We start from the raw sequence: 18,171 nt of genomic DNA, 5'->3' as shown, positions 1-18,171 counted from the left end.
TGTCACAGATTAAATGGATATAGTCAGCTGGCTGAGCAGGTAGAGACTGATTAAATAATTCAGGGAATATTAGCAAAGATACAACTACTGTGTTGTACCCAACAGAAAAGCCAAGTATTCATGTTTTTTATTCTGAAACAAGGCAGTTTGATTGCTAGGGCTGGAGGCATGAAGAAGTGCCTAAGGCAAAAAACACACCATATCACAGAAAAATCAGCTCCAGCATAGACCTCTTCCTGAGCACCTCTGAGTAAGACTCCATCAGTGAGTGGGTCTGATGAGATTGCAATGCTGCCTGCGACATGCACAGAACAGCACCACAAGCCACACAAAACCTCCCTCCAGTGATCAAAACCAAAAGAAATAACCAAACATGGGAGACAGAAGCAAAGTGAAAGTGAGCAAGAGGAACTGAACGGGGGAGAACTTCTCACAAGCTTCTTCAGACACACAGGCCTATGGCAGTTAAGGAATGCAAAATAAAATACAGCATTGCTTTACAGGTTGAGATCCTGCTGCTGAGCTCAGAGAAAAACCTGCCTGAATACCCCTGAAAGGGCAAGGTTTTCGAAAAGGTTATTAAACCTCAGCACCATCACTGCTATAAAAAGGGAAATTATACACAACTTATTCTTGCAGTGCTGTAAAGAAAACACATCTTCAGCCATATATTTAATTACAATTTGCTAAGAACAAAGTGTGGTAAGAACCCCGTTACTTAAAATAATATTTATTTTAATGTCAGGAAGCAATATAAAAGCTGCATGAACAAAAACAAGTTATTTCCCACACATATAACATACAATCTCTAGCTATGCGATTATACATTATGTAAAATTCAATATAATATATTCACCATTTAAACAATTTTTCATCTAAAAATACATAACGCTGTGAAATGGATTCTGACCACTGTATTTGTTCCTGATACAGAAACTATTTTTAGCATACCTCAGAGATTTTAATCTGCAATATATTTTCTGACAATATTACAAAGGGAGTTATTGCTCCCTTGCCTGTAGCTGATGTGCTCAACAGGCAAATTAGTAGCAACCATAGTACTAAAAATACATAGTGCATACTACTAAAAAAAAAATCACTAGAAAAGCCACACTTCCTCCTTGTCTTCGCTGATTGCTGTGAACTTCTTTACCTTGATTTCTCCTAGCTAAACATAAGGTACAGTTCCTATCTAAACTCTTAGCAAGCTTAACATAAAACATTTTATACCACTAGGAAAACGGGCTTACCGCAAGTTCAGTTAGGTACAATAAATTCCATTTTTAAGGGTGAAAACTATGAATGTAAAACTTTTCATTGCATCTTAAGAATAAGTTACAACAGACAAGAAGGCAGGTAATTCCACAAGGACATTGATGAACTTGTAACGGAACTACCCGTAATTTAGATAAGATTATTAATTATTGTCAATATCAGACATGCAAGCTTCCAGTGTGACTAAAACCCAGGCATTGAAGCTTGTGGGATGGGAGGGGAATAAGTTTATATCAATAAATCTTTTTCTGTATTGGGTGACCCTGAAAACTTGAATGTGCAAAACCAGTAGGAAAGCGTTTCTCTGATAGTTTCCAGAGCAGGATAAGAATTAAACAGGCATGCATCTTTCACATGCAATTATTTAAAATGTGAATTTTCATTGAACAAAATACTGTTAGCAATAATATACTGATGGTAATTTACTACATTGCATTTAAATATCTTGTTCATACCTGCTGAGCCAGAGGGTGGAGGAGCACCAGCTTTCTGCCACTCGGTAGCTTCAGCAGCCATCCTGCGCACGTAGGCATCATCCACGCACATCAAGATGTTCTCTGGTTTTATATCCGTATGAATGATCTTGCACTTGCTGTGTAGGTAATCTAGACCCTGAAGTACCTAATAACAACAGGATTTTCAAAAAATTTGCTTGAAACTGCAATTAAATTTATTAAGAAACTCAGCCTTCAGCTGCATTTAAAAAAAAGCCTGATTTTATCCCAATGCTCAAAAGTACGCAAAAATTGGAAAAAATATAGTACCAAGTAATAGCATAACAACGTAATTTTCCATTGCAGCATGGAATTACAGTAGTTTATGAAACAAAATGGATGCATAGTAATACCAGTACAATAACTGAATTGCTTAATACTCAACTTTCAAAAATCAGTTTTTAAAACATGCATAGCACAAGTTTTGTCCAAGGAGAAAAAGAAAAAAATATCTGTATTACCTTTAATAAGCCTTACCAATAACCTGAAAGCCTTACCAAACAATGCCACTCTCACTAGTCCAAACAGTTAATTCCAGTCTCACAAAAATTAAAGCTTTTTAATCTTTCAGGACTAAGCTCTTCCTCTTTTCTCAGGTATGAACTGTTTCAATTACTTGGAATTTTTACGTTTGTCTACATTCAAAAAGCAATTCAGGTTGGAAGACTGTGTGACTCAAACCTTCGTCTAAGTCATACCACCTTCAAAGTTGTATCCAACCTCAGAATCAGACCAGCCTGCTCAGAGCCTTCATCCAATTCACTTCCACCTACCTCTCAAATGCAGAGTTGGCTGGGCTGTGCACTGTCGGCTGGGTAAAAACCTGAGTGGACACCAGGCCCAAGAGCTTGGTGAGGAATGGAGTTACATCCAGCTGGTAGCCATCACTAGTGGTGTTCTCCAGGGCTCAGTACTAGGGCCACCCCTGTTTAATACCTTTATCAATGACCAGGACAAGGGTACTGAATGTATCCACACAGAGTTTGCAGATGACACCAAGTTGGGCAGGAGTGCTGATTTGCTGGAGGGCAGGAAGGCTCTGCAGAGGCATCTGGACAGGCTGGATGATGGCTTGAGGCCAGTTGTGTCAGGTTCAGCAAGGCCAAGTGCTGGGTCCTGCCCTTGGGTCACAACAATCCCAGGCAGCACCACAGGCTGGGGCAGAGTGGTTGGAAAGAGGCCATGGGGAAAAGGACCTGGGGATGCTGGTTGATAGTGGCTGAACATGAGCCTGTGTGTGCCCGGCTGGCCAGGAAGGCCAATGACATACTGGCTTGTGTAAGCAGTAGTGTGGCCAGCAGGACCAGGGCAGTGATTGTCCCTCTGTACTCAGCACTGATGAGGCCACACCTCAAATCTTGTGCTCAGTTTTGGGCCCCTCACTACAACAACTGAGGTGCTGGAGCATGTGCTGGGAAGGGCAACAGAGCTGGGGAGGGGTTTGAAGCACAAGTCTGATGAGGGAGCTGGGGGTGTTTAGTCTCTTAAAAAAAAAAGGAGGCTGAGGGGGGACTTCATCACTCTCTAAAACTGCCTGAAAGGAGGTTGCAGCCAGGTGGGGGGTCACTCTGTTCTCCAAGGTAACAAGTGACAGGACCAGAGTAAATATCTTCAAGTTGCACCAGGGGAGGTTTAGATTGGATATTAGGACAAATTTCTTCACTGAAAGGGTTGTAAGGCTGCCAAGGCAACAGGTTGCCCCATGAAGTGGTGGAACCACCACCCCTGGAGGTATTTAAAAGAAGTACAGATGTGGCACTTAAGGACATGGTCTAGTGGCAGACTTGGCATTGGGTTAATGGCTGGAATCTAAGCTCTTTCAGGTCTTTTCCACCCTGAATGATTCTATGATATGTTATATATATGCTTTCTCCTTGCTGAAACACTTTCTCCTTATGATTGCCTCTCATCAACTTTATTTTCATAGAATAGCAAAAGAACATATTTTGAAAGAACACATCCCAGTGAAATGTTCTGAAGTCTTTCAACTTGCTAACACTCTGACTCTACAAAAACTTAAATACAGACAGACAGCAATTTTTTTAAAGAACAGGTTATTTTCATTTTTCAGAGAGATACCATTTTTGTTCATCACTATCATCATGCTAATGGTATTATTTCTTACTCTTACAATGATTTACTTTCCAGATTTTATTAAGAAGCATGACATGTCAACCAAAACTGCAATTTAATATGAGTATTCACACCTATGGAAAAGAGTCATTCCTTCAACTTTTTATTCTCTAAGGCAGCTCAGGAAACTCCCCTGTCATTGGGAAACCTCGGTTAAAAAACACAACCCAAACCCCCCAAAAACCCCAGCATGCAGAAGTGCAGGCTACCCATTAAGATCCTCTTGCAAATCGCACTGAGATGAAAATAAAATTATCTTATCTTAGATATTAGTAAGAGTTCAGTTTAAATATTGTTATTCTAACCTTCAGACTGTAAACAATGGTGGAAAAACCTAATGAAAATATTAACAAAACTTACCTGTCGAATTATGCTTTTTACACAACGGATAGGAAGGCCTTGATAATTAGACTTGATTATCCATTTTAGAAGATGATGTCCAAGTACTTCAAAGACCATGCAGACATCTGGAATTTAATTAAGGATGACTTCCAAATAAACTTGTTCATGAGATCAACAAAAATGTTTGCTTCTGTTCTGGCTAAAGGAATCATCACCCCCTTTAGAGGGAAAACGGTTTCCCCTAAAATGAGCATGGTAAATGCTTTGGTACGTCATTTCAATTATACAAAACCAGTATTCAACTGCAGAACAAATTAAAATAAAACATTTTAATTAAGCAAATCTTGTCCATTATTTCTACATGTTAATAACAGCATTAGGGTGAATAATTAAAATAAGTAATTGTAAAAAGTAACTAATTCATTGTTGTTTTCTTTGAAACAGTTAAAAGTACTGATTTGGCCTATCATTTCTAGTTTTTAATAAATTTTAAATTATCTGAATAGGAGGTTTTAATAACAAAAGTGTGCAGCAACCATGTTTTAGAAAATGAACTATAATAAACATTATTTTATTAAGCTCAATAGTCACTTGACAACAAATACTAACATAGTAAGAGAATGGATCTCTTAAAACCTGCAGTTTTAACTGCCGAGAATAATGGCAATTACCAAAGAACTCAAGAACAAAAGAAATGCAGAACTCAGAAGCAACATGCAAAAAACACCATGACAAAATATTTGACACAGCATTTACTACTGGCCACTGACAAGAGGCAAACAGTCAATTACCAGGGCAGGTTATTAGGAAAAAACAAGATGTAGGAACTTTCTGTGATTTGTGGTTCAAGGGCTTCCTAAGTTAAGAGACACTTAAGATGCCTGGGTATGCTATCTTTCTATTGAGAAAATCCTCATATATTGAAGCTAAAGTTTCACTATCCATATCGTTCTGGCAAGAAGTTATATACAACTAGACTGTACTGTATTAATCCTCAAACATGAGCTGGGAATGACCTTAATGTACCTGGAAATCAGAAAGGATATTAAAATCTTAACTACATGATACTATAACCTTGCAAAGAATAATGTAATACAAATAACAGAGTATTAATTGATGGATACTGCAGGAAAATCTCAATGAATTAGACTATCTCAGAGACCATTCATATGGAACTACACTGCTAGGAGAGAAATCTTACCTAACTTCTCTAAGTTTTATTTAGTAGAGTCTTGGCAATGATCTTAAGAGTCACTGCCTTGTGTCAAAATGAGACATACCTTGTCTGTCAGTTTATCACACATATTCTTCTCAGGTACCTACATAAAGGTAACTCAAGTTTTGACACCGACATCCCCTATACTGAAGTTACACAAACAGCAAAAGGTCTTAAGACTGGTCAAAACACACTGTGAAGAACTGTAACACAACTGTTGCCAACTGTTCATCTCATATCACATTCCTGAATTCCTGTATTAGAGGAGACACTGAATTTCCCACTCACATCAACTGAATCTACTCAGAACATTATAAAACTCAGTTCCATTCAGAAGAGGAAACAGTCTTGGTTACTTTACCCCACAATGAACAGTAGTCACTAGTAGAGCATACAGCCATCATAAAGGATGAGCAGAGCACATCAGTTCTGCAGGGCTTTTTAACTGAGCCCACACAGTCAAGCTGCAAAGCTACAGAGATTTCAAAAAGGCAGGACACTGAAACATTCAGAAATGAAATATAGGCCACCCGCCCACAGTCCTTCAGACCACTGCTGCTGCAGACTCTCCAATGCACATTCCTGACATTCCTTGCACTTACAGAAGTGTTAAGCCTTGCCAGTAACCAAAAGAAAAGGGGATGTAAGGAAGTAAACAGGTGAGAGGGAAGGGGAGGCCACCAAGAAGGAAAATGTAGGAGGAATGGCAGAGGCAGGTAGAAAGAGGGAGGGTCACATGAAAGTGATGCCTACCTGAAAAAAAGAGATTGCAACATTTTGCTGGGAGGACTTGGACAAACTCAAGGGACACTCCATACTGGAGAGACAACTGGAATGGGGAGAAGATACAGAGCAGGCTCAGTGTTGGGAGTAGGTATGCAAAAATGTGACTGCTGTCTGATTTACTATCCTGATCTGAAAAACATTAACCTGAAGCCAGACTGTCCAGAACAAAGAGTTTGGGAAAAGCTGTGCATTAACTATTAGGAAACCAGCCTTTCAATTCCCAGGATCCTCCTACAGCGCCAATAACCTGACTGATGAGGAGGTCCAAAAAGTCCTGCAGCAAAAAAATCCCTGAAGCCCACCCAGCAAACATGCTTCTTGTGAAAAGCTCTTTGAAGCAGCATGGGGGATGTCTCCCAGTGGGAAACTAAGCACAGCAGCAAAAGTGAGAGCAAATGTAACATTAACCAGCTGACAGACTTAAGTTCTGAGACCTGTTCTTTCTTCACTCAAATCCTACCTGTAAACTATCTATCTACAAATACACATTACTCGAACATTTAGAAATGACAAAGGTTAAAGGCTACTTAAGCTCTAGCACCATCACTGAAGTCTTTAGGATGCATCTCAGTTGCTTTTGGATTGGCAGCATTTAGGCACTATGGCATTTAATTAATACTCTATATATTTTCTGGAGATACATTTATTACAATCATTGTAATGTCTGATTGGTGGGAATGTTTTCTTCTTTATTTTTTCCATTTGTCTCTCCAAACTCTTGTTCCATTATGTGATTATCTGAATCTTTCATTAAAAAACTGCTATACTCAAATGAACATTTATTATGTCTCTAATAAATGTCCACTGCAAACAAACATAGTAATTTACACTTACTGAAAACACCAAAGTGCCCAAGTTCATGCATTCTGTTATTTCATGAGAAAGTCATAATTGCAATCTACGTAAAATATACAAGTAGCTAAAAAATTATCAACCTAGCGCAGCATAACATATTATTAAAATTCCTCTGTATATAAACACTTGCTACAGCTCCTAAGAGAAAGATGACAGTTTGCAGTCACACAGTGCAGGCCAATGGCTCTGCACATTCCCAGCTCTGTTCTACATGGTTCTTGACAATTTTCCCTGTTTGGAAGCTCCTTGACATTTTGTGGTATTAACCATCCAAAGGATTCACCCACCTCTCTTCTGTCTTGCTTTAGCTTTTAAATGCATTCCATGACCAATAATCAAGCTTCTATGAAGCACATGTTGTTTTATTTTATAGTCAAGCAACAGATATTTAGTGACTTGCCCAAAGGAAGCTGGAAACAGCAAAGCATGGAAGTAATCTCAAATTACTCTACTTCTCTAAACCTGTGCAACTCAATGACACTATTGTAGCACTAATAGGGCGTTTTAAAAAGCAAACAGCACCAAAACATTAAAATCAATTACCTTCTCCATCCTAAGAGAACCTACACCAAAGATTATTTTCCCTAGAAGATAAAAAGGAGCTGATGAAATAATCAGTGCAACCAACTGCTGCTCAAATAATCCAGGATGCACAAGCTGTTCACAAGAAAACTCTAAGCATAAGATACCTGGTGTTCTATTTTTGCTGGCAGTCAGGACTTTGACAGACTTCCAGCTGTAATTTAAATTTCAGTCCAGTTATCAGCCCATCCTGCATGTATTTGTACTTTTCTGGAAAATGTACTTTTCAGTAAGGCAGGAACATTTGCTTTCCATATAAAAATTTCTGTACTGCCAGTTTTCAAGATGAAGGTAAAACTGAAATAGAATAAATCAACATCAGCTGTCCAATTTTAATCTGCCAACACAAAGCTACCTGACCCCTTATTTTTCACTAGCACATGGTCTCTTTTGGCTTTGTCAATGTAAGTGCTATATTTCAAAAAGAAATAAGTTTGGATACGCTTTCAAAGTATTATCACTAACAAAATTTACTCTTCACACCTAGAAACAGCCCTCACCTTTAATACAGTTGTATATATACACGTGAATTTTAGCAAGAATTTAAGAACATTATTGGGAAATTGCTCTGATAAACCGATAAGAGTTATTTCTATGTATAGCTATTAATGCATTATCCTACTCCGTATTTCGTATTAGTGTTTTACAATAAAACAGTAGATCAAAATTTTTGGTTTCTAAAAACAACTTAATTATTCTTCAATTGTACAACTGTCAGATGAAGACCTGAAGTGCTTTGGTTGCATTGTATTTTAGTGAACACAGACAAAATACAGATATTTATATAACACTTCTTCATAAGCATCTCAGCTCAAACAAAAACCTATCTTTTGCAGCACAACAGCAGCATGAAGAAACTCAACCCAGTGTTCTTTGCCTCACTGTGTTACGCAATTTCCTTGATCACCATTTATATTTTAAATGACTACTAGCAACTATACGGTTTATTTCAATTCTTTTTAATTTGATGGTAATACCCAGGACAAAAGCAGACCATACTAAGCAGAACATATCCTTCTACCACAGTAGCTGACCACTGAAGCAACCAGGAAACAAATAAAAATGGGGCAAAGGAAAAAGAGATAAGACACCAGTCTGTAACTGAGAATACTTGACCCCACACTCTCATTCTCACCACATACCCAAAGGCTCCACAACTAACGTCAAGAGATGGATGAATGGGATGAAAAGTGCTTGCACACTTCTCTCTGGAAGGATGCTTTCTAGTGAAAGCATATTTCAGTAAATTCACATTTACTGACAGTCACCTTCTATACTCCTCTCCTAGAAGGTGAGAGCTGGTGAAAAGTACCTTAATCTCATCTGCTGAAGACTGAAGGCACATCATCGAAATCAATGTATAATTAAGCTCTCTAGAGCAAGAACTGTCTTTCTGGCAATATGACATCATGAACAATGAGGTCTGCTACTGGGCTCCAAAACACAATGAGCTCATACATAAATCCAGCAGTAACAGTAAATGAAAGCACAGTAATATAATAAGCTGCTAAAATGCCTAATATAATTAGCAAGGATAACTCAGTTTAGCTCAACTCTAAAATCAAATGTATTTACAGACCCAAAATTTACCCCGAGAACAAGTCAGTTATATTTCACTTCACCTCCTTTTCTACCTCCCCCCTTTTGTTTTTTTAAAAGAAGCATTTGAAGGCGAAGCTTCACAACCTTTGCCAAAAACAAGGTTAATACCTGGCCAAAAGATGATTACATGAACAAGAGAAGCATCTCCATGACCTAACACTTCCCACAAGAAAACAGAAATCAGCTTTTTCATGACACTGACAATTTCTCTTTACCAATCTAGAACAAAAAAATATTTCTTTTAAGCTTCAGTTACTACAAATGTTTTCAGTAAACTCTAGTTTTTAAGTAAACTATCTCCAGTTATACCAGTCTATGACAGGATACATGTGACTTGTTTTTTAATTTTGCACTGTGTTTAGAAAAGCTAAGTTACTTTCACTCCAGAGAGTGCCTTAAACACTGCACTTCTCCTTGCATATACATATATTTTAGTCTTTCTAGTTTGTAAATGTGAAGTAAGATTAACTAGAAAAATCCAGCACCAAATGCTTACTTATTTCAGTAGAATATTTTTAATGAGAATGCCATGTTCTTAAAAGGATATGAATTCCATTCATTCCAGAAATTTTGAAGTCATCAATTAGCTGTACAACCATATCCTTGTTGGGATCATTAGGGTCACTTTCACGAACCTAAACCAAGAACGCAAACACTGACATTTTAGGAAAAAAATCACTTTAAAATACTAATTAGTTAGATTTCCACATAAACGGTATTTTGGAGCTTCAGAAAACATGGTAACACATAACAAGCCAGATGTTTAGAGGAGAATATATAAAAAAAAAAAAAATCTAAAACCAATTCTCTGTGTTCTTTTTAATCCATTATTACTGTTATTATTGTTATTGAACACTGTATTGCAATAGTGATACTTACACATTTGAGCAACTTTATTTCATCCAAGGCTGTCTCTGTATAATGCTGGGCACTTTTTACAACTTTCATTGCAACAAACCTTTTTCCCCTTGAAAAGAAAAGATACATTTTCAACACATATGCTGAGCTAAAACAAACATACTTTGAAGGTTGGGAAATTTTAAATAGACTATTTCATAGTCTAATGCATCCTGACAGAAAATGCTGAAATTACACTTAACAACAACTTTTAGCAATACTCTGTTAACAGCCTAATTTATTGAGTATTTTGTCTCCTTGATGCTAATGTTTCTAAAAGAGGAATCTGCTTACACATTTTATCATTTAATGAAGGTAATTACATTTTTTCATTAAAGATACCTCAGAAATAAAAATATTAGCTTATTCTTGCATGCTCACGGCAACATGCAAATTCAATAAACAAAGCTAATTTGTCAAAGAAAATAGAATTACATTTCTTTCTGAGAGCTTTGATAAACTACACCGCTAATCAAGAGCTAAATAAGACTGTAGGCATCTTTCTGCACAAAATGATAGTAAACAGTTACATAACTTTATCATGCACATAAAACAAAAGTTACTGCACACAAAAGACAGTAACATATTATGAAAAAAGTATATGGAAATAAATAGTTTTCTTACTGCATATCCCAGCATAGCCACACTGTAGAGAAGTGTCCCCATCCTAACTTTCTAATAACATGATACCGGCCATTGAAAAGATCACCAATTTTCACTGGATGATAGCCTCCTTTCATGAAAAATAAGTAGAAAAAAGAATATTTAGAAAACAAACAATAATTTTCAGGTTTTCAAGTAATTCTCTCATAGTACAAATGTTCCTCTTCAAATTGTCCTGTACTATAAATAGGAAATCTAAAGAAAACTTTAATGTTAAAAATTCTGCCTTGCTTGGCCTGGAAGGAAAAAAATCATGTCCTGTAACTACTGTAGAGTTTATTCACCCTTCTCTCTTATGGCTTTTATTTATGGTAATATTACCATCTGTTCTCTATTTCCTCAGGCTTATCTTCCACTTCAGAGACAGGACAGAAAATATCTACATTATTTCTTTATCATATTTGAAGCCTCTCCAGTCAATGTATTTTGGATGATTGCAGAATCTCAGCAGAGATTGTTTTAATTCCCATTTGCTTTCTAGTAATAAAAGCAGCAATAAAATACTTCCTGAGAAAATGTTATGAACAATGCAGGATTTATTGATACTCTTCTACTTGGCTCCTGACCCACAGTAGCAATGTCTTTTTCTCATCTCTCAAGGTTTTACAGTGAGGAGGAAGAAGAGAAAGCAGGCAGCTCTGGGCTTTGTCCAAACTGCTTTTTCATTACCAAAGTCTGCAGTCCAAACTTACACCGCTACACAGGTTCTCCACAACTCCATTAGGCAGAAAAGCCAACAGGAGAGGGCAAGCTGAAGCTCAGGTTTCTAGAAGGTGTAATGAAGCCTTTTATTTCCTTTGTATTTTAGGAGACATTCCTACTCCTAGCTAAACACAGGGAAGACAATGAACACCCAAGATTTTTGTTCAGACCTTAACACACCAACAGTAACATCCACAATTCTACCTAAATTGCAAACAATAAAGCTGCACCATGCAACCCTCCAGGACATCACCAGCAGCAGACTCAGAGCAGCTTTCAAGGAATCACTTCTTTGTCCCTTTCTGGTCCTTCACAATGTCATGCCCAACTGTCCTTTGGCAGGACCCTCAGTTATTGAATCATTAAAACCTCAGACTACTTCTGTAAGTTGCTGTATCTGTTTTGAATCCCCTGAAAATCTTGTTAGAACTGGTTAAGACAATAACGTGAATTTATAACTTAATTCCTTGGATTTAAAACAGGGACTTCTCTCTTATCTCCTTTTATCTGTGGGAACAATGATGTCCAATCTGGATATATTTATATTCTTTCTTTTGTTAATAACATCTTCTGCCTTAACAGAAGTTCAACAGTTTTTTTATGAACTCTCTTATGCTGCCAGAGCAGATTAATAAAGTTAACACAACTGTGCAACAGAATTATAAAGATTACATACTCAGGAGAAGCTTAAATGACGTGTTGCGTTAGATGTTGGTATGTCTAACAAACTCTAAAACACACACAGCTTTGATACATATGTGCTAAGGTGTAACTGCAAGCTTAGCAAACAGCAGACCCTTCCCTTGGGGAAGACCTCCCCACCCCTCCCATCACTGGGAAGGAAATATTCCTGAAAGCTGCCAGGACAACTCACCCAGCAAACTAAAATGATACTTTCATTTCCACTCCCGAGTTGTGCCAACCTCAGTAAGGATGCCCACACTGCCAAGCAGGAACTCCTTATTTCCAAATCAAAAACCAGATCACTTTTGGAACCCCTGATGGGATTTACTCTCAAGGAGAGAAGGGGGGACATGGACTTACTGAGAGTAAGGGCTGTCTATTATACTGTTCATTTACAAAAAGCAACAGTATCAGCCACATATGAATCCCAAGTCTATTGCAGCTTCATTATTATAGAAATTTTGCTGAATAAATGCAAATACATGAATCTGTACTAATATAAAAACTAAAAACAAAACTAAATTTTATTTTGTCTATTTAAGCATCCTTCTAGTAACAGCTGATGGAGCTGTTTAACAATCTGGATAAATATGATCATTATTTAAGACAGTTATTGACTGGTTCAAAACAAACAAACAAAAATATAATTACTTGGTAATTTTTTTTCCCGCAAAATTCTATGCAAGATGATGAAGTCATAGATGCCAGAGGAAACTTAAGAGAACATACAGGAATTCTACCTTTCCATTACTGAAAAGGTTTGCATTTGTTAAGTGAATCAAATCTGATGACCTGCAAAATTTATATGAGACTTCTACACAATACACCATCACAGATAAAAATATATTCCTATAAATAGTTTAGGCAAACAAGTGCCTTTTAAGTCTGACTCTACAAATAGCTTTTGGCATAGTTGTGTTTCAAAGGGTCAAAAATAATCAAAAACTTGTGATAGTTTCTTCCCATCACAGACAGAAAACAGCAGAGGGGAAAAAAGAGAAAGACTCCAAAGTTAATAAACTGGGGATTGAGAAGTTATTTTAGTAAATTCTACGTGTTGGAAGCGTAACAATACTATATATGTAAAAACCATGTTATTTTGGTCCCTACACCACTGTCATAACTAATTATAGCAATACATCAGCATATGTGACAGATGCCAACAGTGGTAGCATATATAGCATACACGTATACATATTTCACAAGATACTTTCCACTGTCCTGAGTCACAACAGGAGCAGTTTTGGAAATAATCTGTTACCACTCCTCTACATGTTATTCTCTGATTATTCATATCAGCAACATATGCGTGTACACGTTGTGGACAACCAGGTAACAACCCACTTAGTTATGTGTATTTTAAAAAACGGTGTCATGCCATGATTAATGTAACCATTTAGTCGTCCATGGTAACAAAAGTATTTCTAAATATTAGTAACAAGAAAGCATCCATGCAAAATTAACAAGCTGATAAAAATTATGTGCTTTTGGAAGAACAATACTGGCATTTGAAAATATACAATGTATAAGTGGCACTGCTGATAATGTAACCAAAAAAAAAAAAAAAAAAACCAACCAAACCCTGTTGTACTATTCACTGCAGCACACACAGAAAAAAAAGTGTCTCTCACAGCTAGCTAGCTACATGCATGCAAGAAAGAGGGTCAGAAAAATGAGTTCATTATTCCTGAATGTCTCCTGAATGTGTTGGTAATTGTAGCTGGCTCGTTCTATGTTTGTATAGGGAATTATTCCCTTTGTGAACTGGATGAATGGGAGACATCTCCAGGGGGCAAAGAAGATGATCAGAGAAGCAAAAAATTCCAATTACACCCATGGCACAACACACTGTTGAAAAAAATCTCCAAGTGTTTCAAGGCTTTTCAGAGAAGAAGAAAATCTAGCTTTATAAGGTACCCCTTGAAAAAATCATTCAGTTGGACTATTGGTATTTCTATTCCTTAAACAAATAAATATTTGAAAAGCATGTTATGCAAATTAAGTGACACAAATGGAAGTAATGTCACAGATTTAAACAGGCCCTGGAGGAAGCCCTCAGGGAACAGAAGTTAGTCTGCTTTTCACAGACGGCTGTTAGTCAGTCTCTTTCACATCAGGTGCTAATACAAATTGATCCATTTTCCTCATTAAAAAATACTACTATGACTATTTACTAATCACCATGTAATGTGGTCAAGATGCAACCCAGCACACAGTAACATACCTTAAAAATAAAATCAGTAACAAAAATACTCAGGAAGTACAGCTAAGAGGCCATATGTTGAATTCCTGAAAAAAATAATTATATACTCGTCATCAAAATTTCCCTCCTATGAAATTTCAGATTGGGGTTGAGAAGAGATAAGTATGCTCTGTGCCTCAGTCAAAAATCCTGGAAGACTGCCATTTTGAAGACCAAGTTAGGAATAAAAGAGACACTCCAGTAATAAATAGTAATTTCCAAATCTTTGTCTTCCATTCTGTAAATACAGATTAGGCTACTCAAAACAGAAAAGGATATTCAAGCTAAAAAAAAAAATCTCTCAAAAAAATGGAAAATGTATCTAAATGCCATTCCTGGAGTTCTTTACCAAATAACTTATTCATTTCCTATATAGAATATAAAACATATAAACAAATCCCAATGTGGTCATGGAATTCAGATCCTTATGGTGACCTTCCCTTCAGTTCCACATCAGCAGACTGAAAGAAGGAAATGCACTGCTCAGTCTTACAGGAAATTAGGGTCACAAAATAAGTAAATCCTCTACTGAAGCAAAAAAGCACTGCTCTTGTAGAAACAAGTAATGATCACGACATCCAAATGGACCAAATCTTGAACCATCTTTAATATACTTTCAAAAATTCAAAGCCTCAGGATCAGAAGAATTCAGAAGAACCTGTATGCATACAGGAGTTCCCTTTAACTTTTCAGGAAGCCTGCAAGTATTTTTAATGTAACACGTAGTTTATTTTAAAAGTATACAGATCTCACTACTGACCTGCTCCAGTTAAACAGGTAACTCATAAGCAGGCTCTCAACTTAGACTATTTTTTTGTTTTGTGATCTAGCTTCTGCAGATGGTGACTTTTGCAAGAGATATTGGAAAACAGACAACAATGGATTGTTTGAAATTAAATGCAGCCCTTACTTCGGGAAAGAATTAAGTGAGAGCTTTGAAATGCTTAATCTCAAGGAAATACGGATGTTTACAAGTACACAGATGTTTAAACAAATCCTTATTCACTGATGGAAGATGTTAAAGACACTGAAAGAGTTATCTTAAGGAACAAATGTGTTTTAACAAAATAATAAAAAACCAAAATACCGGAGCATGGTTTAGCAACATGTTTTTCTTTGCCCTGCCACAGACTTCGACATTTAGTTTGAGTTCATTCTTTAGCTTTCACTACTGGCATTTCTAAGCCACTTATACATTTGAAATATAATATACTAATAAAACTCCTTACACCAAAATGAAACAGTCACTTTCCATTGTTAAATCTAAAAACATTAAACACTTGTTCCAGGCTGGGAAGGGGAATTCTTAAAATAGCACATTCCCAGGCTTATACAGAAACTTCTGATAAGACAACATTATCATATTTGACACAGGAAGTGTTTCTTGGTATGAGGAATACAGAATAACAGATATAGTCAGTGTCCATACAGTGCTTTTTGACTATTCAAAAATACTAATCTGAAGTGATAGAACTCTGATGTAAGTATATTTGTATTCTTGAAATCTACTACAATAGATAACCCACAGTTGATAAAACTGTTATATATCATTTTTTATGTAAGTACAGTGTACATTCTACCCTAATGGGAACAGACTTGCAACTTTAGCAGTGACATTAAAAAAAACTTAAGTATTGACACGGCTGTACTGCAGTCATGCTTTTACACATTTAACAGTATTTTAAAACTGAATATAACCAATACAAAAATTAAGGAAATTGAGTTAAAATGAGGATGTAGAGAGCCTCAGACAATGCTGAGAGCTGTGGAAGACACCATGTGGAAAAGAAGCATGTAACACCTTAAGCTAGTGCAAGTGTGAGAAGAAAGGAAAAAAAAAGATACAGTTTAAAAAATAATTTTAGGTAATGCTGTTAAAGGCACTAAGGCATTTTAGAACCTTTTGGAGTGTGAGAGGGGTTGTTTGTCTTGGTTTGGGTGTTTTTGTTTCTCTTACAACTCACGTCAATCAAGGGAAGTTTATTCTCTATTCTTCTAACTAAGACATCAGGAAGAATACAGGGATGAAGTACTTCCATATTTATTGAAAAATGTATAAAGAAGCTGTGGCTAAGTGAAAAATTAAAGCTGAAGACAATTATGCGTCGGGACCTGAAATGAAGAGTTGTTCCTAGTTCTTGCATAAGCAAATTCCATAATTAAAGATCAGCTCTTTAAAAATCCCTCAAGAACAAGAGCCAAGACTGGCATGACAGTGTTTACCTCACCGCCAGTGGTGAATTGCACACACCTTTACAGTAATCTGCAGGATCCTCTTGCTCCTCATCGTCGGACCCTAAAATCTCTTCCTCTGGCTCAGGTGGGGCGGGCTCCGGCAGGGGCGGAGGCGGGGGTGGGGGTGGAGGCGGAGGTGCAGAGGGAGCTTTCTGCTGAGGCTCTGGCCTGGAAATGGGAGAGAGAGCACACTTAGTAAAGAGCCTCATCACTAGGGTAGCCCAGCCCTTCGGGGGGGATGAAAAACCAGTGGGAAATAAAAAATGAAAAAAATCCCGTGAAGCATCTCCATTCTCATTGTCACCTTTTGTATCTCCCTTGGTACACTAGGGAGGCATGGACAGAGAGGAACCTGGCCAAACCAAGAGCAGGTCTCAAGTGAAAGAGCTTGCAAAAGATACATGAAATACATAATCAGATACAGACAAGCTTTTGAAATTCCTGAAGAGCAAATGAGATGTTAGACCCATCTTCTTGAGCACAACTGGGAAGTATTTTTTCAAAAAATATCAAGTTATTCAGAAGCTCCTGCCTGCTAGCTGCAGTAGGAAGGATCTCATGAATAGACAGCAAGAAACAATCTTCTAGAGACACTGACCCAAATCTTAATGCACTTCTCATTCTGTAGCTGCTGCCAACACTATGGAAAGCTGTATCAGTATACAAAATACTGAAAACATCTATTAGAAAGTAAGAGAAAAAAACTGATCTTCCTAGGTAGTCTACGATTCTCATTCCAGAGCATATCACACGCTTTAATATGCACTAATTAATTAAAAAAACCAAAACAAAATCACCAAAGCCTGACACCACCAACCAAGAGATGGGTTTTTTCCTTGTTTTGCAGCTCCAATTTAAAAAAAAAAAACAACCAAAGTGAAATATATTTTATATCCTGTTCCGAAGAAAGCCATACTAGGTACAACTATGAACTACTCACATTTCAAAATCGAGCATTTTCAACAGACTTAAGTTCAGGGTTGAAGTGATATGACCTCTTTGTCATATAACTAAGAAAGCCTTCCCCAAACAGGTTGGTGCTGTTATTTTTTGTATTCATACCTCTTACAAATAAAAAGTATATACTTTCCAAATACAATTTCAAAGTAACTAAAAGCATTTGTGCCATCAAAAGCTGCTATAACTTACATTTATATCTATTTCAAATTAACCACATCTAAAAAACACCATATTAACAGTATTTTATCCTTCATGTCATAAAAAACCCAGAAATCTGTAATTTGCTGATGTTTCAGAATTAAGATCCGAATACTTCCTTGATCATGAGTAAAAACTGTACTTATGTTTATCCCACTTCTAAGTCCCCTTCCTCATAGTTTCTTTTTCTTCTTACACACTGCAATTGTTCAAGACAGACAGAGCACTTGGTGTCAAAGAGAACATGGTTGGTCAGAAACAAATTCCAATGGCAACATTCACCACCTGCACAGCAGCTGCTGTTA

The 18,171-nt window shown here is 36.9% G+C and overlaps 1 protein-coding gene across 5 annotated transcripts in view; it reads right to left on the bottom strand.

The window, feature by feature from the left end:
• The window catches only part of SRPK2 (SRSF protein kinase 2), a 134,855-nt gene that overhangs the window by 26,721 nt on the left and 89,963 nt on the right, over positions 1 to 18,171 (bottom strand). For 4 of the 5 annotated variants that reach the window (XM_032105833.1, XM_032105835.1, XM_032105836.1 and 1 more), the window contains 6 exons: positions 16,725 to 16,876; positions 10,807 to 10,915; positions 10,165 to 10,252; positions 9,833 to 9,920; positions 4,263 to 4,369; positions 1,731 to 1,896 (listed from right to left, as the gene is read on the bottom strand). In XM_032105833.1, coding sequence (XP_031961724.1) covers positions 1,731 to 1,896; positions 4,263 to 4,369; positions 9,833 to 9,920; positions 10,165 to 10,252; positions 10,807 to 10,915; positions 16,725 to 16,876 — 710 coding nt within the window. Of the gene's footprint in view, positions 1 to 1,730; positions 1,897 to 4,262; positions 4,370 to 9,832; positions 9,921 to 10,164; positions 10,253 to 10,806; positions 10,916 to 16,724; positions 16,933 to 18,171 lie in introns of those variants that run through there. The other variant, XM_032105837.1, reaches the window with a different exon arrangement.

This window comes from Corvus moneduloides, chromosome 4 (assembly GCF_009650955.1).
Source record: "Corvus moneduloides isolate bCorMon1 chromosome 4, bCorMon1.pri, whole genome shotgun sequence".
Lineage (NCBI taxonomy): Eukaryota > Metazoa > Chordata > Aves > Passeriformes > Corvidae > Corvus > Corvus moneduloides.
This window is presented reverse-complemented; position numbering and strand designations above follow the sequence as displayed.